Source organism: Euleptes europaea, chromosome 11 (genome assembly GCF_029931775.1).
Source record: "Euleptes europaea isolate rEulEur1 chromosome 11, rEulEur1.hap1, whole genome shotgun sequence".
Classification (NCBI taxonomy): Eukaryota; Metazoa; Chordata; class Lepidosauria; order Squamata; family Sphaerodactylidae; genus Euleptes; species Euleptes europaea.
The window spans coordinates 31679067-31705672 of record NC_079322.1 but is presented as its reverse complement, the minus strand read 5'-3'; the positions used below and the strand labels follow the sequence as shown (position 1 = coordinate 31705672).

The 26606-nt window shown below is 41.2% G+C and overlaps 1 protein-coding gene and 1 non-coding gene across 2 annotated transcripts in view; one reads left to right on the top strand and one right to left on the bottom strand.

The window, feature by feature from the left end:
- TOPAZ1 (testis and ovary specific TOPAZ 1) overlaps positions 1–25615 on the bottom strand; it is a 56908-nt gene extending 31293 nt beyond the window's left edge. Inside the window, exons 1-5 of the mRNA XM_056857072.1 lie at positions 25415–25615; positions 22897–24397; positions 19316–21656; positions 13991–14058; positions 8644–8771 (exon numbers count right to left, since the gene is read on the bottom strand). Coding sequence (XP_056713050.1) covers positions 8644–8771; positions 13991–14058; positions 19316–21656; positions 22897–24397; positions 25415–25615 — 4239 coding nt within the window. The remainder of the gene's footprint in view (positions 1–8643; positions 8772–13990; positions 14059–19315; positions 21657–22896; positions 24398–25414) is intronic.
- TRNAI-GAU (transfer RNA isoleucine (anticodon GAU)) lies at positions 18437–18508 on the top strand. The gene has a single exon. It is a non-coding gene; the product is annotated as a tRNA-Ile (tRNA).
- Positions 25616–26606: the final 991 nt, after the last annotated feature.

Sequence of the window (26606 nt, the reverse complement as noted above, 5' to 3'; positions counted from 1 at the left end):
ACAACCTGATTAAAGTGTAGATAAAGGTTTATACAGGAACTAACATATTTGATCGTGAAGAGGAAAGAGATAGGGCCCTAACTACATGACTAGCTGAGAAAGAGAGCAAGAGTGAGAGTGGAACTTCTGAGAAGGAAAATATTACCCTATGACTGGTCGGCAAACTCATAAGTCAACAGAGCCAAATATCAACAGTACAACGATTGAGATTTCTTTTGAGAGCCAAATTTCTTCAACTATATAGGTAGGTACACTGTTTATTAACTTAATAAACTTTAATTCAAGTTTTAAGTCTTAATTAAAGCACTCTGAAGCATAGGAGTCTTTTATGTTGACAGGTTTTAAAAAGAAAACCACCAACCACTGAGTTCCCAGCTTTTAAATGACAATGCTGATTCTCAGCCATTGCCTGCTTTTGAAGCCCCTCTCTCACACTACCACCCCCTCCCCAGGGAGGGGGGAAAAAGGCTGGTGGAAAGGAATTCACCTCCACCTCTAAATGGCCACAGCTGCCCTCACCCCCTCTATTTCCCCCCCTTCTTCCTTGCGCTTTAAACTTTACACTGCAAGCTCCTCAGGGCAGAGACCAGTCCTTTTTTTGGGGGGGAGGGGGGGAAGAAAAGAGTGCATTACTTCCAAAACAGCGTCATGCACGGTGACGACGGCGTAAAATAAAACCTGCAAGGAAAATGGGGAAGGAGAAGGGGGGGGGGAGAGAAAGGATGCATGTGTATAGGGATAATTTTCTACTCAGTAGAGACGCAGCTCATATTTCCAAAAAAGGGTTGCATCCATGGCCCCCCCTTCCCAAATGCCAGATGTTGGCGGGGGAGGGGGATGATCCTTTGCAGAGGATTACGACCCCCCCGAGCCGCCCAGCTCCTTCCCCCACCCCCAAGTAAGCAGGGCCACTTCCCCACCTCTCCTCCACTTGTTTAAGGGCCCGGGGATCTGGATCCAGGCGGCGGCCTCCTCCTCCTCGTAGCCCACCCACCCCCCTTACCCCGGCTTTCTCCATTCTCTCACCCCGGAGCCTTGACGGCCAGAAAGGGGAGAAGTGGTTGTCGTCGGTGGTGGTGGTGCGGCGGCCTCGCAAGGCTCAGGCACGCGCGGGGGTGTGACCGGTCGGTCAGGTGACGGGTCCCCGTGCCTCTCTCCTCGCGCATGCGTGGACGCCCGCCCGCTCTGCCCAGGCCCACCTGAGGGGATTGAGTGGTGCTGAGGGGGGGGGGAGAGAGGGCAGCGGCGGCGAGCGTCTCTCTGGGCCAGAGCGGGTGAGCAGCAGCGGCAGGAGGAGAGGCTCAGTTCATTTGCCCGGCGGAGGCAACGACAGCCGCCACCGCCTCTCCCGTCACCCGACAGAGAGCCGCACGCAAGGGGCCAAAGAGCCGCATGCGGCTCGAGAGCCGCAGTTTGCCAACCACTGCCCTGAGTAGCAATCTGGAGACAAGACAAAGACACTTGACAAGAGAAGGTGCTGACCGTACTATCCTAACTGTCCTCCTGATTCTACAACTATACCTATAGCCTAACAATTTCTGAGACTGACGTTGACCTATTTGTCAGACTACATATGGGGAGGGGGAGAATGAACAAGAATGTTTAGTGTACTACTCTGATTTGTTGCAATAGTTTTATACTGAATTCATAGGGTATTTATGTCCAACTTGGGGCCTAACTAGATAAGAGATAAATAGGTCTGGGGGATATGGACCTGACCCAACTCTTTCCCAATAACCAGAAATATATTTTTTTAAATGAGAGAACAAAGCAAGGTCACTGGACCTGGGGGGGGGGGGGGAATAACACATTAACAGAGATACTGTATCAAGTTAATTGTATTTAACTGTCTAAAATTGTTCAGCAAGCTAAATATTTGTTAAAATTTGAAATGCTTAGATGCAACAGAAGTTTTTGGCATAACCATTTATGCATTTAGGACTTACTTCTGTATTCTTCTCTATGTTCAAAGCTCCACAACTGTTGGGATATGCGGAAGGCATACGAGGACCTTTCCAGGAGAATCTGAAATCTAAGATATATACCCTGCTGAATAAAATGGCTATATGGCACAATTACATATTCCAAATTTATTACTTTGTTACAAGAGTTATTTTTTTTTATTTTCTTTGCTCTTTTTACAGAGCTGAATTGACAATTTGTTTTCAATTTCTGTCTTACTGAAGTTTTAAACTCTTCAATCACCATAACCAATAAAAAAACCTTTAGAAATAAGTGATGACATTATCAAGATTCTAAAGAATGCAACCAACAGTAAACAGGAAAGCAAAATGTGCCCTTCTCAAAATAATGGTGGCTAAGGGACACTTAATACAAGTGAATCTCCTACAGTGGTGTCACACAAGCACAGGAGTGTGTGTCTACCTTACACACACAATCATTTCATCATTTTTTCTATACGTGTCCTACATTTGGGTAAAAAATAAAATTTGTACAAAATATGTATATTTTGTCACATTAGTACACTCCATGCAGGGTACACATTTTATTTTTTACACAAAAATATGACTAGAAAAAAGTACTTAGCAGAAAGCAGAAAGGCACCAGTCACAAAGCAAATATAAAAACATGTGAAAGGGAGAAGAATAGCTACAAAAATATGTTCAAGGAAAAGGTTTTTGCTGGTGTCAAATACAGCAACAGTGCCCCTTGTAGCATAGTACCTGTAAGCTTGCTGTTTGACAGCCACATGTTTTCACAGAACCCTCTAAACCTAGATGCAATACTTCTATGTTAATCAGGTGAATACCCAAGTCTGGAAGGAACACATGAAGCTGCCGTCTACTGAATTAGACCCTTGGTCCATCAAAGTCAGTATTGTCTACTCAGACCAGAAGCGGCTCTCCAGGGTCTTAGGCAGAGGCCTTTCACATCACCTGCTTGCCTAGTCCCTGTGACTGGAGATGCCGGGGATTGAACCTGGGTCCTTCTGCATGCCAAGCAGATGCTCTACCACTGAGCCACAGCCCCTCCCCTACAGGAAGTCTACACTAACCATGGAGTTCTACAATTTCAGAAGTCTTAGAAATATGACAAGGTATAAACAGTAGCTTTGGTAATTTAATCAGTAGTAATCTGACCTGAGAGCTTGTGAGGATTTCAAAGTTCACTGCAGAGCAAACACTATTAACACAAATTACCATGATCTGGAACTCAGCAAATTAGACTTACAATGTAGAGCTCTATGTATCAAGCTACCTAAGGAACAATACAAAAACTATGGGAGTTTTGCTATTTATTTCAAAGAAAGCTACACTAAGTGTGTGCGTGAATACCTTTCTTCAAGGCGTTGTCTGACCAGGAAACAGAACTTTGCAGAAATAAAAATTCAGTAACCGGGATCCTAAAAGCCACTTAGGTTTTCAGCCTGGGGAGTTGTACATTCTTAGTAGATTGTTTTTTCTTTTAAAAAAAGCAGAGCCACATGCTGTATAATACTGCTGTTGAAACCCTCTTTTGTTTCAAAAACCTTGGAGGAGGGTCTTCCATTCATAAATCTGAATTCAAATCCCTTGGCCCATTAAATTAGCTGAATGGCTCTGGCTCAGCAGCGATAATCCTAATAATATATGCAACATATCCAGTCTTATATATTTATTGTATCTATTCAGTGATGCATTTAGCTAGTTGAAAGCTAAGAATATAGTTTATCCTGCGTAGTATCTTAGTCAAACTGACATTTCCACTCAACGCAAAGGAAATTATAATTCCCAACCAGCTGAATTCAGACTAGTTACAGCAAGTCCTGAACTCAGGCACAACTATAGAAGAAGAAAAAGAAGAAGAGATATTTTTTATATGCCAACTTTCTCTACCACTTAAGGGAGACTCAAACCGGCTTACAATCACCTTCCCTTCCCCACAATAGACACCCAGTGAGGAGGTGGGGCTGAGAGAGCTCTAACAGAGCTGTAACTTGCCCAAGGTCACCCAGCTGGCTTCGTGTGTAGGAGTGGGGAAACAACCAGATTAGCCTCCGCCGCTCATGTGGAGGAGTGGGGAATCAAACCCGGTTCTCCAGATCAGAGTCCACCGCTCCACCGCTGTTAACCACTACACCATGAAAGAACCTTCAGATCTGAATGCAAAATATAGAACTAGGGGCAAAAAACTAGGCTGAGGAGTGGAATGGACTGGTTTGTCACTTGTATTTCACTTTTCTGACCATGTTAAAACTCACTCTTTGGCCCAGTTCAGATGTTACAGCCAATAATACTTTGTCTACCTGACAATCTGCTGTGGGCTCACATTTCCATCGCCTCAAATACAAATGGCCCTGACCGGAATAGCCCCAGGCTAGCGTGATCTTGTCAGATCTCAGAAACTAAGCAGGGCCAGCCCTGGCTAGTACTTGGATGGGAGACCTCCAAGGAATACCAGGGCTGTGACATGGAGACAGGCCACTTTTAAAGGTGCCTTGAAAACCCTACAGGGTTGCCATAAGTCAGCTGCGACTTGACAGCAAAACAAAAACAAATTGATTCTTTTTTTTGGTCCACAGTGGTCTTAGTTTGTTGTGATATCTGAAACAGGCAAACTATAGCCCGTCTGCATGTTGACTCACTGTGCAGGGAAGGAGAGCAGTCACAAGCGTGCTGGCCCTGGCCCCGCCTCAAGTTCTGCACGGTGCAAATGTGTGGAGGAAGTGCCCGTGCGTATGCCCTTCCCACAATCAGCAATGTTGCTTTCTGAGCTCTGCTGATCACGGGAGGGAGAGTGCTTATATATGGCACTTCCTCCACACATTTGCACTGTGCGGAAGGCACGGCGGTCTTATGAAGGCAGGGCTGGCACACTTGTGCTTCCTCTCGCTCCTTGCACGGTAAGTCAACACGTGGACGGGCCATCTGCACAAGGCTTATGATTCCTGCCAGTCAGCTTTCCATTCTGGTCTTGGGCATCATGGCCAACTATGGCTACTATGAACCATGAACTGAAGTACATTAGAGGAAGAGAAGGGGGGCACACCAACCCACAGCTTATTCCTGATGGTAAAAGGGCGATGACTCCTGAACTGTTCTTTACATGAGCAACAAAATGTATCAATACAGCAAGCTAAATGTTGGGCTATTATGGAATAATATAATACCATACCATTCAACCACGGCTTTGCTACTGTGCCTTGCCATTGAGGAGGAACTGCTTTCACAGGAAGAAGCGGCAACTCTAGTTTTTGATCAAGGCTTGCATGCTGGTGTTCAGTATTCTCACTAAATTTCATGCAGACAAAAAATATTCAAGTAATTAGTGATGCAAGAACTTTATATTCAATAGTCACAAATCTGCAGGGCATTATATTTTCGCTAACCAATCACCTTTCCCTCAGCGAAGAGGGGTTTGGACCACTGTCAGCTACTGATAAACTTTAATGTTTTGGGCTGGAGTTTCTCCCAGTTGTCCTTGATAAACCTGGGATGTTGAAGCTGCGAACCTAAGGATCTACCACTGCACTTTGACAATTTCCTCTGGCCTCTTCTAAGCAACAAGATCAGAGGCCCAAGCATCTCTTCACTTGACCGAAGAGGTGGAGTCAACAGGTAACCTTCTTGAGTCAGATGTACTGGAGGCTACTGGTGTCATTTCTAGAATTACAGGCATAACTTGCTTTATTGCACCTTGCAGATACTGTTTTTTTTTTGCAAATGGAAGGTTTGTGTCAAACTTGCTTTGAGCAAGTCTATCTGCACCATTTTTCCAACAGCATGTGCTCACTTTGTGTCTGTCACATTTTTAGCAATAAAGTATTTTTTAATTAAGGTATGTACGTTTTTAAAGACATAACGCTATTGTACACTTAATAGACTACAGTGTAATGTAAACATAATTTTTATATGCTCTGGGAAACAAAAACCGTGTTTGACTTGCTTTATTGCGATATTCGCTTTATATAGTGTGGGAACTAAACCCACAGTATCTCCGAGGTATGCCTGTATTCTTTTATGCTTGTCTTAGTATGAAACTATTACTTTAACTACAATATCTAGTTACCTACTATGCCGATCAGCCGTTCTTACCAACTCCACACTTTCTATGCAAAAAATATGTTGAAAAAAATGACAGATTACACTGCAGCACAACCTGTGTGGTAGAATCTCGGTTGTGTGAAATGGTAAGCATGAGCATATCTGAAGGGCAGCGTAAGCAAAAAGCTTCCCTTCCTGCACTCCCCATCTGCAAACACTTCTCCATTTGGGTCTAAGGTCGAAGACCTTTCCACGATACAAAATGTTTGAATATTGTGCATGCCCAAGCATGTGAACTGTGGTCTGCACTGAAGGTAATGGGATATCTGTTAAAGTGAAGATGACACACTTCCATCTACAAGGCTCATTGGTCTGTTTCCCATGCAATAATCCACAGCGACTGGATTACAGCCCTCTGGATCAAAAGTCCCCCAAGGGCAGGTGGATACTGCTGAGGCTCTCTGGTCCAGCTTAAACCCATTGAAATGAATGGGCTTAGACGTAACTCTCCTTAGGAAGGCACTGTTAGTCTGACATGCTATACCAGGGGTCCCCAGCTTTTTTGAGCCTGTAGGTACCTTTGGAATTCTGCCGCAGGAAGGAACCAACCACAGAATGCAGAGTGAAGTTATGTATAACCCTAATAATAACTCTTAAACAGAGATTCTGCTTGACGTGTTAAACAAGATGCCTTTTAAAATTATCATATTGTTGAAAAAATATTTTTCTTGCATGCACACACAGTCATGTGGTGAAGATCCTTGTGCTGTGGTAGAAACTGCTGGTGAAGCAACTTTTTAAAAATCTGCACAGCCAATCAGAAATCCTGCTGGGCAAAAGCCCCACCCACTTTCTAAACACACTTGGTGGATGCCACAGTGCCCACCAGCATCATACTGGAGACACCTGAGCTGCACCACTGCAATGAAAGGGGCTGCTGTGCTACATTTATTCTTCTATCAAAATAGTTAGGGCATTGAGCTTTTGATGACTGGCAACAGGAGGCTGACAAAGAGATGCACAGAGGTGGCCAGATGGGTGAACTACCATAGTCCTCTCACATACATCTCTTTAATAATTATTTTTTAAGAAACAGCAGAGTGTTCTGGGTGTTAGTGGTCATGGTACTGAAATATAAAAACTGATCAAATATTATAAGTGATATTAGAAAACTATACAGGCTGTAAAGAGTTCCTATTCACTGACATTAAGAACAAAGACAACTGACAAGGAGGTCTGGGTAGAAAAAGTTGTTCTTTGCGTGCAAATAAGTCTACTTAAGCATTATTACTTGAGAGAATACATACATTTTCTCAGTTTCCGGAGTATCTGCTTTTTCTTTTATAGCAGCCATTTCTTCTGAAAATTTGTACTGTAAAGTGAAGGTTAGAATTCAGTTAAAAATAAACCAGAATGAATTTCCATATGATAACAATCTCACCACTTATACCAGTTCTGTTCATTGTGTAACTTATTTTCAGCACATTCCCTGTAGTGTGAAGTTACTCTAACATATAATAACTTTACTAAGAGTAAACATTAAATTAGGCTTTCCCCCTCCTGTACTACTTTTATACATGAATCGGTTAAGAATTGCCAAAGTACTGTTAACACTCACAGATTGAGAAGGAAAACAGTAAACTAGAAGGAAAACAGTAAACTAGAAAAAACTAACAACTTTGGGCCTATTTATGACCTCACCTAGTCAAGAAACCCTTTAAGCAGCAAAGGCATGGGACACATAGGGCACAATACGCAATACGGGCATACTCAAGTAATACAGATAAGATACTTAATTCAGGTGATCTTTCATTTGGTGTTTAAGGAAGAAGTACATATCATGTTATACTCACCCAATGATAAATTAGTATCCAGATAAATTAGTGAAACCAACCCTTTGCTTATCATGTTTTACATTGCTTTTGAGTCTTTCACATGAAACGGGAAAAACAGAAACTGTTTTGGAAAGCCACAAAATTAGCAGATTGTTCAGACTGGCATATTGAATTGATTTTTTTTCAACTATTAAGATATTTTCAAGTCAATAAAAGACAACTTTAGTAACTTCTATTACTGAGTCTCCACTCTCTGATTTAGACAGCAACTCTGTATACTATTTACATGCAGCTCAGGGAAGGCTGATGGCAGAAGCAAGTAGATAAAAGCAGCTTGTGAAAACAGCTATTTTCTAGTAGCTGCTGGCACACACAACTTTCAGGAGGAGTAATTTATTTTGTCTATCATTTATTTCTAGTCCATCTCTTTAATGCAGGATGTTCTACGCATGAAGGAATGCCAACTAAAGCATGGAACTCTAATGCAACACAAACGAAGAAGGAGATTCCATCGCCTCCTATCACAGGTCCCTGCATTGCTGAACTGCAGTTAGTTAGGGAATTAGTATATGCTCTTATTAACCTTCTAATTTCCTTGCTCTGTTTAATTCTGATTTACAGATTAAAGTTTATAGCGGCAGTGTAGCCACCCCCTACACACACACTCACTTGAAGCAGAAATTAAGGAACCACTCTAGATTAAATTCTGACAAGGGTTTACAACTGTCTTCCTAATGAATCCCAGTGATACACGGATTTATTGAAACCTCTAAAATCTCTTCAAGTAAGTTAGCTATTGCAACAGCAACAAACAGCCTATGTACCTTTACACCTGAGTCCGAGCTCCTGCTAAATTCCTCCAATTCAGTCAGATGTTCCCTCTTAAAAGACAACTCGGTTGTACCTCTTGTTAAACTGGTTCTGCTTAAGGAATCTGATTTAGTTTCGTCAACTGGGAAAAAACCAAATGTAATATGTTATACAGAGATTTTTGTGGAGAGATTCCTATTTTTTCCTAATGTTGCTAAATTAAATTATAGCAACATTAAGAAGTGAGGGATTAACAAGTTAGCCACAATATTTTATTGGTATTTAGGAAGGGGGAGCTTCTTAAGCAGCATTGTAACCGAATGCAAAATTTATTGTTGGGCTACTTCTAAAATTGTATGACATAATACTGTACAATTGTTCATTGTGTGCCTGATAGCAGCAGTGTCACAAGTTGCAAATCATGAATAAACCAATGCTAACCTCATTCTAGAATTAAATATGAAAAGTACAAATAATATAATAGATGTTTCCATAAAGAGTACAAAAATTGTATTTTTAATGCATTCAGATAAACACATTGCCAGAACCTGGATAATCAGCCATGCCAGATACAGAACTGTTCAGAATTCCCATCAGATTCTATAAGTCCCCGCCCTCCGCAACAGTCTGCCCCCCATCCATTCCTGACTTACCCCCAATAATGTGGATTGTTCTTTCATCCCATTACTGTCTATCACTATCCAAGCACTGATTAAACTCAATGACTCAATCTATATAAGATGGTAGCAGATCAGTTTGATAAAAACAAGAGGTGCCCCAACCATTCTCAAAGGAGATGAAGGTGCCCATTTTTAAGTGACAAAGGATCGCATGTGGGTGAAAGGAGCTGAACCCTCCCCGCTGTTTCTATAGCTGAACTCCATGTAGTCCAGTGCCTAAACTCCTGTTTCCCCATCTGGGTTTCAATATTGGCTTGGAGAAAAGAGTCCAAGACTAGGGAGCTAGGGGTGCATTCTGCAGGTTGTAGGTGAGGGTGCCCCTTACCCATATGCCCCACCCCACCTGTTTAAAACCAGCCCCCCACAAAAGACTTACATGTGAATGAGGCAGATCCTGTCTGCTTCTGGCATGTGTAGACTGAGCATTGCCTTCCAAAAAAGACCAAGTTAATCCAGGCTTGGTTTAGAGGTAATGCAAATCAATATTTGGTGGTCTTGAAAGAACATATGGCTCATTAGATCCCTCTTCCTTTTGCATAAGGCAGGCAAATCATTTATTTCTTCTGCAGGCTACCATTTTCTGGGTTCAGGCGACAGCAGAACTAGTTAATTAGCTCACCACTATCAAGGGGAAAAGGGAATCATACGCTGATGGAACTTTTCTCCCTTTATTAGGTTATGTAGAGCCGAACTTCGTTATTACATTGTGTCATAAAGCCGAACCACATGTTATATGAGGAATCTGTGATCAGATCTGACATTATCTTTAACAATGAAAACATCTATCGGGAGTGGATAAGGATCAGGGCTACAGCACGGTGGGGAGGGTTTATCGTACTCTTCCTTCCCCACCTACTGTACTAACAGCAGCTTGGAGGGGGTGAATTCTAAGGGGAAAGTAGGCTGAAAGGTGGATAAAGATTAGTCTCCCCCTAGCACTATGGTTCCAACCCAGTTAGGAAGGACTGTTGCTGCTTTTTAAAGAAAACTTTAGGACGGGTGTTGAACTCAATTGTTACAAAGGCCGGATAAGACACAAATATCACTTGGTTGGGCCAGGCCATGCCTCACTGGCCCAGATTGAGAATGGGGGGGGGGCTGCCTTGGTTGGCTTGCGGGCTGGATAAGAACTCTCAAGGGGCTGGATTCGGCCCTCAGGCCTTATGCTTGACACCCCTGCTTTAGGATATCCAATCATGGATCTCCCACATAACATGTAGTTTAGCACTGAATTGTACAGGTTGATTGTCTTGCTAGCTAATCAAGGAGGAAGATAAGCTCTGTTTCAAGCAAAGAAGAAATTTCTAATTGCTTAGAATTTATTTTCATTTATACGCTAGCCTTTTGAATTTCTCAAGAGGAATTCCAGGGCTCTGAACCAGATATTCAAATTTTCTGCACTGGTTTGATCAAACTGTGCTTCACATGTAATCAAAAGATCTAAGATACAATTTGTAAATCAGTAGGGATGTACTTTGTGTCATTAAAATAGAGAAGTGATACATGACAAAAATAAAGTTTTCTGCTTCAGAGGCCAAAGTGTGGCTTTTGCTGCTTTACCTCATTATCTCTATCCTATTTCTAATCTACTTTCTATTCATATGCCAAAGCCTCAAATTCCCATCATATAACTTTTATTATACTGAAGCTTGATGTGTAAAATGCTCCCCCTCAGCACAATGATGTATCTTTTACATTCACAATAAATATCAACTGTCTAGCAATTATTATTAGCCTGTGAGCTCCACCTTAACTACTAGCTGAGCTGTTCCAACCCCATGATAGTTGGGATAGGAATGGGGAAGAGGCTCAAGCTTCAATGCAGAACTTCACTGAAGCCAGAGTTTACTGGAGTGATCCCAGATTCGTTTTCAGTATCAGCCCTGGAACAAGTGATGTAATAAATGGACTTCTGAACATGCAAGTTCACTCCCTTCTCAAGGCTCCACATAGCTGGTATTGCCTTCAAGGCAGACTTGAAACTTCCACCAAAATTTTTAGCATTTCTTACACATATAAAAACAAGGACATACAGAAAACAGAAGTTAATGGTCAAGGAAGGATGAAGGTTTACAGCCAAGGCGGTGGCAAATAAGAAAAAAAGCATTATGGAGACCTCTGAGCTGACTTAGCTGCTATGCTGTTACAGAATGTTCTGTGTACATAGCCCTTATTTGTGTTAATTGCCGTCAAGTCACTTCCAACTCATGGCAACCCCATGAATTAATGTTCTCCAAAATGTCCTATCATTAACAGCCTTGCTCAGGTCTTGCAAACTGAGGGCAGCGGCTTCCTTTATATAGTCAATCCATCGCATGTTGGGTCTTCCTCTTTTCCTGCTGCCTTCAACTTTTCCTAGCATTACTGTCTTTTCCAGTGACTCGTCTTTTCATAATGTGACCAAAGAATAATAGCCTCCGTTTAGTCATTCTAGCTTCTACAGAGAGTTCAGGCTTGATTTGATCTAGAATCTATTTGTCTTTTTGGCAGTCTACAGCAGTGATGGAGAACCTTTTAGAGACCGAGTGCCAAACTGAAACCCAAAACGCACTTATTTATCACCAAGTGCCAACACGGCAATTCAACCTGAATACTGAGGCTTTAGTTTAGAAAAAACAACTCATACATTAACATCTTTTGTCTTAAAAGAAAAAAACAATAAGAGCTTTATATGCTTTGCACACTCCTTTGCACACTTACCACATGCATTTGGAAAAGCAAACCTTTTTTTGGGGGGGGGAGGGATAAAAACCAATACTAAACAGACTTTGGGCCAAGGAAGCATCTTTAAAAGTCTCAGCAAACCCTTTTGCACATTTTTACCACATGCCTTTGAAAAGCAAATCTTTTTTTTGGTGGGGGGGGGGGAGATAAAAACCAACACTAAACAGATATAAAAACCAACATTACACAGTTTTTGGGCCAAGGAGGCGTCCTTATGGGTCAGAGCAAACCATTTTGTACACTCCTATCACATGCATTTCAAAAACCAAACTTGGTGTGTGTGTGGAAGAGATGAAAATCACCACGTCTAAAAAAGGTGCGGGGAAGGCACCAGGCTCAGTGGGCTGGTTAACAGTGAGAGTCATTAGGCAAGAATGCAAACAGGAACAAGAATGCAAACAGGAGCAGCGTGCACCCCAAGAGCAACCCAGGAATTTGAGATCGCCTTTTTGCCTCTCTCCTTTCTCCTGCTGCAGCCTGGATAAGTCGCCTGTGCTCTCCCCACATTTGCTGCCCAAGCAGGGGAGAAAAGAGCCAGAAGGGGTGGGGTGGGAGGAGAGCTGCTTGTTCAGCAGACCGTTTTGAATGGGAAGGGCAGACAGACAGGAACCTCTCTCCTTTCTCCTACTGCAGCCTGGACAAGTCGCCTGCGCTCTCCCCACATTTGCAGAGCAGAACTCTGTGCTGGGGCGGCGGCACACATGCCCACAGAGAGGGCTCAGAGTGCCCGATCTGGCATGCGTGCCATAGGTTCGCCACCACGGGTCTACAGTATCCGTAAAACTCTCCTCCAACACCACATTTCAAAGGCATCTACTTTCTTCCCGTCAGCTTTCTTCACTGTCCAACTTTCACAACCATACACAGTAATAGGGAATATTGTGGCATAAATTAACTTGATCCTGTTGCCAGTGACACATCCTTACACTTAAGTATCTTCTCTAGCTTCTTCATGACTGCCCTTACCACTAAATCATTTCAACAACTCTGCTACTATGCAGTCAATTAGCAATTACCAGAATGACCTAGGAAAAACTTTTCTCATGAACCCTTTTGGTTTTTACAATTTTGGCACACAAACAATGCATAAGAACAGACGGCACTATCTGCGATCTTCTTCATACATGCGGTCACCATTTTGTGTGAACAGAATAATGCATGGATATTCCAGCTCCAGTACATCCAACTAGAAACCCAGATTTGTTGCAAGCATGCATCAGCATGTACCAAAGCTGGAAAAAACAGAGTTCTGGAGTTCTTTTAAGAAGAGCAGCTGTACAATTCATTTCGGGGGGCATTTGCATCTTTTGTTTTTCTTATGTATCAGATAACAAAAGAACTCCATTTAAAAGAATGATTGTTGGCACGATGAACACCTATTTGGAATAGTAGAACTCAGTACTACTCAGTAGTAGAACTCACACATGATAGAGGTCTATAAAATTATGCATGGTTTGGAGAGTGGACAGGGAGACGTTTTTCTCCCTCTCCCATAATACTAAAACGCGGGGTCATCTGCTGAAGCTGGAGGGTGAGAGATTCAAAACAGATAAAAGAAGTATTTTTTCACACAACACATAGTTAAATTGTGGAACTCCCTGCCCCAAAATGTGGTGATGGCTGCCAACTTGGAAGGCTTTAAGAGGGGAGTGGAAATGTTCATGGAAGAAAGGGGTATTCATGGCTACTAGTTAAAATGGATACTAGTCATGATGCATGCCTATTCTCTCCATGATCAGAAGAGCATGCCTATTATCTTAGGTGCTGTGGAACACAGGCAGGATGGTGCTGCTGCAGTCATCCTGTTTGTGGGCTTCGTAGAGGCACTTGGTTGGCCACTGTGTGAACAGACTACTGGACTTGATGGGCCTTGGTCTGATCCAGCAGGGCTTTTCTTATGTTTTTAGTACTTTAGACTTCCTCTCAAATTGTGCATTTAAAAAGTTTTCATTCTTACCTTTTGACAATGAAGCAGAGACATCTGTAGTAGACCTCAATGTGTCATGTGCTTGAAGAGGACTCTCTCTGTAAACAAGTACATTTTATAAAGTAGAGGTGAGTAATAAAAGGATGTTTTCTGAACAGTTAAAAACATTCACAGAAGTGCACAAGTGTTCTCTGTTGAGGATGGCTGCGTTGCAATCTGGCTCCCAATTTTTTCCCCCTCTACTGCTTTCTTATGCTGTGGCAGCCAACATCCCACAACAGTTTCCCCACTTTCAGCAGTCATTATGTCAAACGTTCATAACCCACATAATTTTGCAGCTAGGAACACCAGCTAAGAGGGTGTCTCACAATGACATCATATGCAGAGTTAACCTAGTCTAAGCATATTAATTTCAATAGGTGTAGACTTCTCTGTGAAGGATGGCACTATCAGAAGCAAGTAGTCACACTGTAAGTAGACTTCAGCTGCACTCAACTTTCTAGCCGATTTGCACAGCAAAGCCCAATCAGTTAGGAAATGGGCAATTGGCAGAAAAGGAATATATGAGTGCTAGAAATTTCTGAAGAGACCAGATTAGATGCTACAAAATTTATGGTCAGAGCTATATGTCCAGTCCATAATTTTGGGCTAGAAAAAAAGCCTAAATTCCCAGCACATTTCTTCTTAGTTTGCTTGCTTGAACTCCTCCATATTACATTGCGCTACAATGAATAAAATTCCCAGCAACAAGGTCTCCTAAAACTGGATGTATTCAAAGCCTTTGACACTCTGTCCCAAGAATACCTGTGGCAGGTTTTGCGCAAATACGGAATAGGAAGTAATTATTTAAATGCACTTCAGGAGTTATATAGGGATGGAACAGCAGTGATTAAAGTTAACAATGATCACTCGCAAGCCTTTCAGATCCAGAGAGGAGTTCGTCAGGGCTGCCCGCTTTCGCCACTCTTATTTATCATAGCGATAGAACAACTAGCAGAAAAGATAAGAAATAGCGCAAGGATAGAAGGCTATAAGATTAAGGAAGAAAAAATGAAAATTAATTTGATGATATTATGGTTATTATGACAAACCCTAAAGAAGGATAAAAGAAATAAAGATTATATTAGAAGACTTTGAAAGGTGTTCAGGATTAAAAGTCAATATGGCTAAATCAGAAATAATATATGTCAAGGTGAATAGGGATGAAAAAAAGAGATTAATAAAATTACAAATATAGGATTGGGAGCCAAAAAGTTTAAATACTTAGGTATAATATTACAAAAGAATATTAATAGAATATCAGAGGTAAATTATAACAAGGTATGGAGAAAGATAGAGAAGGAAATGAAAAGATGGAGAAAAAAAACTTTAGGTATTTCCTCTAGAATTAGAAGTACTAAAATGTTCTGGGTGCCTAAATTGATGTATTTATTCCAGACGATACCACTAGGAATCAGTACAAAAAAAAATAGAACACTGGAATAGAATGATAAGAGGGTGGATATTCGATAGCAAAAAATGTAGAACTCAAAAAAGGTTGGTATATAGCCTTAGATCAGAATTGGGTTGGGGTACCCCGGATCTGAATAGCTACTACGCCGCATTTCAATTAAAGTCATTATTAGAGATAGAAGAAAGTGATCAGAAATGGGTTAGATTTGAAAATAAGATTAACAGTGACATAGAAAGATTTGGCATTTTCTCAAAAGTCTTAAGTAAAAATTTAAAATTAACTATAAGTCCCAGACGTACAGCACTAGAGGTATGGAATAAATGGCAACCTTTATGGCTAGGAAGGACTTCAAGATGGGCTCCGCTAGAGACCATGCATACTGAAATGAGAGAAAGTAAATGGTGGGAAACCCTAAGGTCAAAAGGATGTTATAGACTGGGAGATATGTACAGAGGAGGAACCCTAAAACCTTTACAGGAGATAGTAGAAGAGATAGGCAAGCAACACTGGCTAAAAACAACAGGTTTTTATAGAAGGGTTAAAATGATTAACGAAAAAGGGGAAATATGGTCAGAGGAACCAATGGAAGAAATATATAAAGAAATGCAAAAATCAAAACAAGGATTGGCAGGAAACATCTACAGGAAAATTATTTCAAATAAAGATAAGACAATAACAAATTTACAAAAAACTTGGAGTAAGGAAGGTCAGATATCAGAAAACACAGCAGGTAAAATTGTGAAAGGACTAGAGGAAATAAAAGTGATTAAATTCAATGAATTGAAACATACATTTTTTACAAAATGGTATAAAACACCAGCGCAATTAGCGAATATGTTTCCAGGACTAAGCCCCATGTGTTGGCACTGTAGACAATCTAAGGGTTGGTTCTCTCACCTGTGGTGGGAATGCCCAGAGGTTAGGGTCTTTTGGACACAAATACTAGACATTATAAGGAGAAAATGTAAAGTATCTTTAACCATAGATTTTAACCTAATGTTAATGAGCACAACAGGGAACTCGGGGGTAAACAAGAGGGATCAGGCCATATTCAAGGCTATGTTATTAGCAAGCAAAGCAGTAATAGCTCTGGGTTGGAAGGATAAAAGACTATAGAAATCTGGCACAACTATTTGCTTGAATTTATACAGTCGGATATCGTCGAGATGATGCGCCAGAAGACTTCATGGGAAGACAAGAGCAGGGAAATCACGAGTAGATGGAAGACCTATTTAGAGTGGATATCAACGGAAGGAAGAAAAGACATTTGGTGGAAGATCCAGACTGTGACCTTGGCTGGGGTTAAGAGACTAAAAAATATAAGGAGAAGGAGTGGGGCTAGGGAGGGGGATGGGAGGGATGGAAGGGAATGAGAAAAGTACGTTATACAAACAATGTATGTAGAATAAGATATATATATTTGAAATTTGTATAAAAATAAACAATAAAAAAAAATTCCCAGCAACAAGAATCTTGTCCCCTTTCCAAAAGGAGATCTTATTGTATAAAGGCGATCTTATTGTATAAAGTATTACTGGAACATTAACTGTTTCTGTTGAAGAAGTCTCATTTTTTTCCTGGGACTTTTACTTCAATTCAAGAGCATCAGCAAACATTAACAAGGTATAATATTTACACCAAGCAACCCAGTGCTTAAGAATTTGTAATATTTTTTAGACTCCACACACTGCAATATTTTGAATTCTAAAAGAGTTTGGGGTTGGTGTCACGGTATGTGCAAATACATGCAACTGTTTGAAGCCTCATTAGGCATATGGACAGCAGTCTTTTAATTGCTAATGCTGAGTTTTACCAGGCTCAGCAGGCAAGCAGAAAAGCAAAATGTCAAGTGTCACTACAATTATTTTCAATACAATTGTACACTGAAATAAGTTTGTGATAGAGCAACTGTTTTCCATTAAGTTATCAAAAATACAATCATAAGGATTCATTAATTTATTAATCAATTATTCTTTCAGTGTCCCTTCTCCATCTTTCACCATGGGAATAAAGAAATGTTCACTGAGAAAGGTTTCCACAAGTGCCAATAAGAAGCCAAAGCAAACCACGATAGCAGATACTAAACATTATTGACGAGGTCTAGTTTTCATCTAAACTATTAAAGTACTGAAATTTGTGAAAAGCCTAATCTTAAATTACAAGTCTCTATTCTATATATACAGCTATAGTAGAATTTAACAATTTTAATATTAAAAAATAAATCTGAAGTCACATGTTTAGGAGACTCATAGAAACTGCCTTTAAAAAGCAGTCACAAACTTGTCATTCCAGTGGGAAAGGAGTCTCACATGCAGATAACCACAAATTACCAACATTGACTAATATGCATTGTGTCCAGTTAATGATTGTGCTCATATGCAACTATTCAAAATAGCATCATATCTGTATTCTATAAATGGCACAATCAATTAACACAAAATATGGGAGATTATATAGCAAGTCAACCAAAGAATATCATTTGAATGCTGCGTAGTATAATCGTTTTAAAGCTGGAGAATTTAGGAGATTCAGGATTTAAAAGTATGCATGCAAATTTTGCTTCTAAGTTGCACATTTCAGTTTCACCTGTCTGCAGTGAGTTCACCGTTCACAAAGAGAATTTTCAACACACTCAGATGCAGGAAGTCTCAAACCAACAGTAGCTACTGAATGACACTAATGCTGAGTCACAGTGCAAAACTACGGCTCATATACAGATTGGCTTTTGCTTTCCCTCCTGATTTACTTCATTTATATCCCACCTTTCTCCCCAATGTGGACCCAGAACAGCTTCCATCATTCTGCTCTCCTCCATTTTATCCACAAACAACCCTCATGGTAGGTTAGGCTGAAAGTGTGTGTGTGATCAGCCCAAGCATACCCAGCATGTTTCCATAGCAGACCGAGGATCTGAACCTGGGTCTCCCAGATCCTAGTCCAACACTAACTACTACACCATGCTGGTTGTACTGTCATGATCTAAATGCTTAAAAGAAAAACGGGTACAAAAGAAATTTAGGTGAGGGGCTGTGGCTCAGTGGCAGAGCATCTGCTTGATATGCAGAAGGTCCCAGGTTCAATCCCTGGCATCTCCAGTTAAACAGACTAGGCAAGTAGGTGATGTGAAAGACCTCTACCTGAGACCCTGGAGAGCTGCTACTGGTCTGAGTAGACAATACTGACTTTGATGGACCAAAGGTCTGATTCAGTTATAAGGCAGCTTCATGTGTTTAACTTATTATTAGAGTTCCATAAAGTAGGTAAATATACCTAGGTTTAGTCTAAACACAACTCTGATTTCTAGTGTAACAAATAATTACATGAAAAGCCTTTAGAATAAACTGCTAACAAATCAGTATTTTACTCCTTCAGTATTTAAAAAAGTATTTCTAAATGCCACAGCATCATTAAATACTAACTTTGACAGGAAAACAAATTAAGGTAATCAATCATACAGTGTTCCTGACTTTAACACCTATTTTAAAGGCCTTACTACAATCCCTCCCCATCCCTCTCCCGTCTGATGTGCTTTGGATTTCATACTAAGTTGTCACTGGAGAATACTTGCTTTTGTTTATATCAATAGTTCAATGGTACATTTGTAGACAACAGTAAAAAGAAATAAGGACTAGATCTATCATTTAATGGTAGTCCCTACCTGCCACCCACATCCACTGGGACTCCCAATATTTTTATAGCCTTCTAAAGCCTCAAGTTATTTACAAGGTATGCTTTAAAGCAATCTTAGTACTAGGAGTTGTCCATTCTCTAAATTCTAACCCAAACTGCTCCTTACAAGGACCTAGAACTGAAGTGTGCTTTAGGAACCAGCGTTTAAGCTTATGATTCTATACACTAATTACGTACACATAAATTAATGAAAACATCTGAAATTTGCTCACTTAGGCCTGAATTTCAAGAGGTCGCTTCTTGGAAGTGGAGAGGACTCTGACTTTAACACCAGATTTTCTTCTGAGGAAATGGTGATTCTAGAGTCGCTGTCAGGAACATGCTCATTTGAACCTGTGACTTCTGGTTCATCTGTATTTCCAAACAGATCAGGATCATCCTGAATTACATCAATCACAAGAGCATCATCTTCATAAGCCTTAAGAACGTCTGCACACAGCTTATCTTTGTTTTGAGCCAAGGTATTGCTCCAATTATCTTCATAAATTTCTGATGATATAACAGAGCTCTCAGTTGGCTTCTTTGTACATCCAATACTCAAAGAGTTAGAAACATTCTCCAACCCTGACAATTCCAGATCACTCTCATGAGAAGTTGCCAGATCTTTATTACAAATGCTACTCTCCCAAGGAAAGCTTCCAGCAACACTGCTGTCAAATTGGTCTCTGTGTTCTTCCACTGCAGCCACAGTAATGTTACTAATCTGTTCAGAGTGGAACAGATGCTCAAAATCAGATGAAACCCTCTTACTTCTGTTTTTCTTTACAGAAGCAGCACTACAATCTAGAATGCTCTGAGGACTGTAATGAGTTCTTTCCTTTCTCAATACACTTTTGTCCTTAAGAAGAGGTATTCTGAAATTTGACAGGTTCCCCATGCTTAATGTTTTTGGTACTCGTGGGACTGCAGTCTCTTGTTTAGAAACCAATGACTTTGCCTTATTTTTACTACTGTCTACAAAGATGCCATTCTGGGTACCTATGGAAACATTTGTCTTGACCATACTGTCTTCCTTTTTAGTATCTTTCCCTGGTGATTTCGAAGTAATTTTGCATTTCTTTGCATTTTTAGTCACACTAGATGGGCACTGTTTAGGCCTTTCCATATCTGTAGAGGAAATTCCATTCTTATTTCCAATACCAGAGACAGCTTTGTGATTATCAATCTGAGATTCTGCAGCTGGGCTTTTGACAGAAAGTTCTGTTTTACAATCCATTGTCTTATTTGCAGGCAGGTTGCTAGTATCTACCAACAGCTCATGCAGCTCCACTTGGCCAGTGTTAGCAAAAGAATCAACACGTCTTAAAAATTTTGAGCCATACACGTGGTTTTTACAAAATAAGGAGGTCCTTGCACATGATTCACGAAGCCAAATATTTTTACCTGAAAATGGCACTATTCTTTGACAGCTGAACGGTAGTTTCTTCCCCGTTTTACTTACTGTTTTTGCTTTGGGTGCTGCTTTCCCTCCTTGCATGTAGCCAGCATTATTACTGCTGTAGTTGGGGATTTTTTCATCAACTAGCATCTCCACTGCAGAATCATCCTTTGCTGTACTGGTTAAGTCTCTGTGTGGGTCCATGGTCTTTGACTCAAGAGCACTGTTTTCCTTTTTAGCATCGGACTTCGCAAAGTCACTTACATCATACAGGGTAAAGTGTGATTGGTTCTTCCGTTTATTACCAGCCAAGGTAACAAATTGATTTGGATGTTTTTGAGTATTTTTCTTTAGAGGTAAATCAGGCACATCAAGGGAAGGGAAGGAAACAGCTTCATTACAGTTCAGTTGTTCTGTAATTATTGAAGAATTTGCTGTGGCTTTGTAAAGGTCCCTGTTTGAAAGAAGTTCCTGGACTGCTTGTTTTTCAAGATCCTCAGTCATTTTTATCCTTTTACTGTTTTTTTTGAACTCCAGACACCATTTACTTTCCCTAAATCGCTTCTTTCCATTTTGATACCTTGGGGGCATCTTCTTCTTTTGGCACATTCCTTTTCCGACTGATATGCTTGTTGAACCTCCAGCTTGCACTATATTAGAGCTACAATTCAAATCACTCTGTCCCATACCCCTGTGAGGACACAGATCCTTCCTTTGACCCAGTGCAATGTGCAAGAATTCACAATGAAGTTTATAACTTTGAATTGTATGGTCACTTGTAGGATTTAACAGCGCCTTTATGTACCTGCAGTCAAGTAACCTCACTACTGGGTTCTTTGTTATTCTGCAAGTAAAGTCATTCAGCTTAGTAAGACATCTGAGTTTGTCATCCTGGTACACTACCAATGGGTCCTTTTCCACTTGATTTTCAGTTATTTTTATATCCGAAAATTGTGGACATCTGGAGTTTGTAACAGGAAAAGCACTATCACCACAATGTAATGTAGCCTCCCTTCTGAGACAACAGCTGACAGGATCCTTGTGTTCAGTTTCATCTAATTTATTTATTTGAAGACATGCAGACTGTTCTAGCAGTTTCGGTATACTGCAATCTTGAGAGGTGTTCAGATCAGTCTCTGCCAGCTTTTCACTTGAAACTTCTGTTTTCTGCTCTCCTATTTTTAAAAAAGAGAAATACCTAATGATTAATGCAAATGTTCTACCATACAAGGTCATCAAAATTAGATGTGTTTATAAGTATCTTTTATAAAAAACCCTGCCATGAACTGCAAATTTTAATAGCATATCAAACTGTTTTACATCTAAAGCACCAGCTCCAAACCACTAAGGGCAGTATTGATTAGTAAGTAAAGTGTTTATTGCTAGGTAAAATATTTGGTTTGTAAGGAATGATTTGACAGAACAGTTTTACAAGCATATGCAGAACAGTAAACTAATTGTTGCTTAACTACACCAGGGTAATTTAGATAATTAAAGACAAAATAAAAGATTTCCTCACGCTATTATTCTTATTGTATAGTCAAGAGCACCAGCAGTAAAGTGGGTTTTCCGGGAAAATTTGAAATTGACAATTTTTTAATGCAAATTTAAATATTAGCAAAATTTAAATGTTACCAGAAGGAAGCAAATACACCATGCACAAGTCTAGACCATGTATAACCGCTGGGTTTGCCCATGCTTCATATCCAACATTTATCCATCCAACGTGATTGATTTGCAGCACAACAGTCCTGACATCCATAGACAAACTATATATACGAGAAATGAGGAATTTTCCAAAGAAAAATACGGTGCTGGAAAATCTTCTGCTCCACATCACTGAGCAGCGAAAGGGGGGGGGGGAGCATAGAGTTTTAGTTCAAATCATGCCAAGTCTAGGGATACTCATAGTTCCCAAGATGTTACAGGTACTCCATAGAACTGTATTACAAATATCTATACGAAGATTTGAAAATGAAAATACTTATGCTGTTCCAGTAACATTTTCCAGGATAATTTAAACACTTAAAATAACTTTTCACTAGGAAAAGTATTAACATGACAAAACTAAATACTGAGCAGTTTAATGGCTTCTTGCAAAATGTCAGTGGAACAAGCATGGTTTTCTAATATCAGCTCAAATGCTTTTTATTTTTAACTCAACTGAATTTTTCTGCAGAAATTACTTTCTGAAACATTTCAACAAAAATTACATAAACTAGTGCAATTTCTGCCCCCCCGACACTGTCCCAAATCAAGAACACGCGTGATTTTTCCTTGCAGCTTTTGCATTCTGCAAAGGCAATAAGATCAATTGATTCAAACACAACTACACAACAAAGAGTAAGGGAAATAAGAGCCCAAACATAAGACAATAAAAAATATAGAGAGGGAATAGGGAATAAGTGTTCTTACTAGAAGTTTTGATCTTTATTTTTAGTTCAGGTGTAGTCATAATTTCATCTTTCCCTTGCGTTTGTTTCTCACTACAGACTGTTACCCTGGAAATTATCCGACCTTCTGTAGGTGCAGAATCCACTATCTTTCCTATAGCTATTTGCTTTTCCAGGATTCCTTGCCTGAACCAGGGAATCTCCATAGCAACAGGCTTTTCCTGCATCCAGTCTAGCTTCTCACTATCATTTTCACGTATCTTTGATTTCAGTAAAGCTCTGGTTACCATCCTATGCCTTCCCTCTTCTGCAATGCTTCTGCACTTTTTACTGTCTTCTATACATGCTACACTTTTCAATAAACACCTACTGTCTTGTTTCAGAGCTTGTAAATCCTCACAAGATTTTGTTTGAGTCCATTCCGCAGAACAGCTTTTACATGTTTTCTGCAAGGTTTGTTCTTCCCCCTGAGGCTCCACCAGCCTCAAGTTTGGCAAAGAAACCCTACAGCTCTTCCATAGAGATTCTCTTCCTTCCACAACATTACCACATGGGACACGTGGGACAGAAGATGATCTTACTTTCACTAGGTTCCTTGTACAATCTTCAGAATCTAAGCTTGGCAGCTGTAGCTCATAACTAAAGTCTCCATTCCCACGTTTTCCTTTAAATTTCTGTAGGCTTAAGTTTTGTGTCTGTAATTTCAAGGATAAGCACCTCCTCTTTACCCTTTGCCTTTTGTCCCTGAAAGACTTCTGCTCTGGTTGAGCTGATCTAATCCTCTCTCTGAGGTGCCATGATTTCTGCAGGGGACCTGGTTTTGAGACCGAGCGTTTGTTGCTTTCCCTTACTGCTTTTTGAGATTCTAATACTATTGTTGAACTCCCATCCCTTTCTACTAGATTTTTAAGTTCTGCTTTTACAAAGGTTTTTTTGCTCTTTTCCTTTGATTTCTTTTCTTTCTCCAAACAACTTGAAATGTTTAGTTCAGGTTCAAGCAAGGAACATATACAATTTTTCTTAGGGGCAATATCTTTTTCACAGAGTAAGGAGCTACTTCTTTTCCATCTAAGATGTGATACAAATTCTTTTTGCAGAGTACTTTTAGAAGCAGCACAACGTTGCTGTCTCCCCATGCCCTGGGCAGCTTTTTTTGAACAACTTTCTCCTACCAAGCTCTCCTCTTCCTTCAGGTTTGTGTCCACAGCAAAGTTTACCTTTGCTTTGTCCTCCAGTACTGTTCGAACACATTTCCCACAGCTTCTCCCTTCCCTTCTTTTAGAGACAAGCAACTTTTTTGGTTCCTCCTCTTTTGTTTCTACAGGAACTTCAGAAATAGGAGTAAGTAGCTCACTTTTGTCACTAGGCTGCTCTAGTAAGGGCTGATCTGCAAGTCTGCTATCAACGTATTGACAGCCGCCAACAGCAGACGATAGCTGCCCAGTCTGAGCCTCCACACCTACACCAGGAACTAGGCAAAATGAAGTCTGGTCCTGCTTATTCTTCTGGCTTTTCTGTACCATCTTAAAAGCAAAAGAAGGAACGTTACACTTATTAGTGAAACTCAGAACAAATGAGCTTTTCCCTTAATATGCATTTCTCACATGCAACTTATTTTCTTTAATGCACTCTGTTTGCTTACCAAGCATAAGCAGTTTAAAAACAATAAGAAATCCTAGCATTCCCCAAGGGGACTTAACTTAAAAATTAAAATCTTAGACTTAAAAAAAAAAAAAGTTATCACAGATGCCCAAGCACTTAAGTGCACAGGACTTGGCCAGCTGACCCTTAAAAGAAACTTCTCTCAAGACGCTGCAATGAGTCATAAATCAAGAAACCAACTCAAGCAGACCCTGCCCTCCAGCACGGATCAGTCGCCTGTTGGCTCCTCGTCGTCCCCCCCCCCCCATATCTGAACCAGCTTTCGAGAAGCGAAGACCGGCTTGGGAACCCTTTCCAAAAAGAAGACCCGAAACTCAGCCAACAACCCGCTCTTTGCTAAAGTATCCGCGCGCCCCCCACCAAAAAAACCTGAAAAATCGCTACGCAACCCCCACCCCACCCGGAAACAGAATGGCAAAGGCCGCCCCTCGAAGCCCCCCTCCCCTTTATGCCACTCGCAACGCCTCACCTCAACCCTAAACACAACCCCTATTAAGACAGACTGCCGCTGTAAACCCCCCCCAATACACCCCAAGGAGCACCGCTCACGCCCCCCTTTTATCCCCCCTTCTTTCTTCCTTCCTTCCTCCCTCCCAGCGCGCTTCTAGTAGTTAGAGGCGGCACACCGTACACGTGTGTGAAGTAAATTAGTAGCAAAACGCGGCCTGAGGGGGGCGGGGCACGCAGGCGCCTCAGGGAGCCGAGCCGTGGAAAAAGGGCGGTTTGGGAGGGGCAGTCGTTTGTCCATGTGCGCGTGCGCGGCGGAGGAGGGGGGTTGGGCACCCTCGGCCCCGAATCCTTGCGCGGCGGAGGAGGGGGGTTGCGCACCCTCGGCCCCGAATCCTTGCGCGGCGGCGAGGGCCAGCCCTGCAACAAACCTCCTTCGGGACTTCTTGAGCTCGTTTGCGGGAAGAGAGCGCTGAGCGACAGGCTTTCCGGGGGAGTGGGAGACGGGCCGTGCTAGGAACAGCGGAGGGCGGCAGGGGAAGAGGCAGCCCCAGCAAGAGACGGGTTGACTCCGGCAAGGGAACCCCCGGCCCTCCGTTTGCAAGGCCTGAGCGAGGAGGGCATGGATTCATAGGGCCGCCATGAGTCGGAAGCGACTCGACGGCGCTTAACACACACGCATACTGCTCAATCATAGTTGATATTCAAACTAAACTCAATGCATTGACCTGGGCTGAATAAAGACCTTGCATTCGTGGCTCATGACCAATGCTGGTTTTGTAGTGCCTGTAATCATTATTATTGGAAATGTATGCTTTTACGTGCAGGCCCAGATATAAGGGCTGGGTTGGAACACTGCATTCATGCGCACACACATGGAAACTTTGGGGACGTTGGCACCCGCAATTAAAAGGCCAACAGATTGCATTGTTTGCTCTCCTGGTACGGCTCCTTACTAGTAAACAGCTCTAAATTACGTTCAGCCCTAGGAATGTGGTCACAAGACCTAGTACTTCGAGACAGCTTCAAGCGATGCCTATAGGCTATTCTAATTAGAATGAATGAGACCACCGATATGCAGTGAATACACGTAATTGTAACATCCCTAATCCAAAGTTATAAAGGTTCTTGCAATCTTTTGTTCTGGGTGGATTGTCCTGTTCTCTGGGCAATTTTCACCCGGTCTGTATATTTGGCCAAATAAACGGTTTTAAACTGTCAACCTCTTGCTGGGTTATTGTCATTGGAAATTAATACGATAACAAAGAGGCATATCAATTTCTCCACACCCATCTCTCCCCTGGACATCACAGACTTCTCCATACCACACCTAATCCCATCACGCCTGCTATTCTCATTTACATACTGTTAACATTTACGTACTAATTTGTCTGAATTCACTTTACTTAAAGACAGATGGATTCACATTCTAGCTGTATCTGAAGAAGTGAGCTGTGGCTCACGAAAGCTCATACCCTACCAGAAAATATTTTTGTTAGTCTTTAAGGTGCTACTGGACTCTTGCCCTTTTCTGCTACACACGCATACGTTAGCGAAGATTGCTCTTTTTTGTTTTGCGAGATTAGCAGGAGGCTACTTTGCTAAAGATGTGGTGGGGGGGAC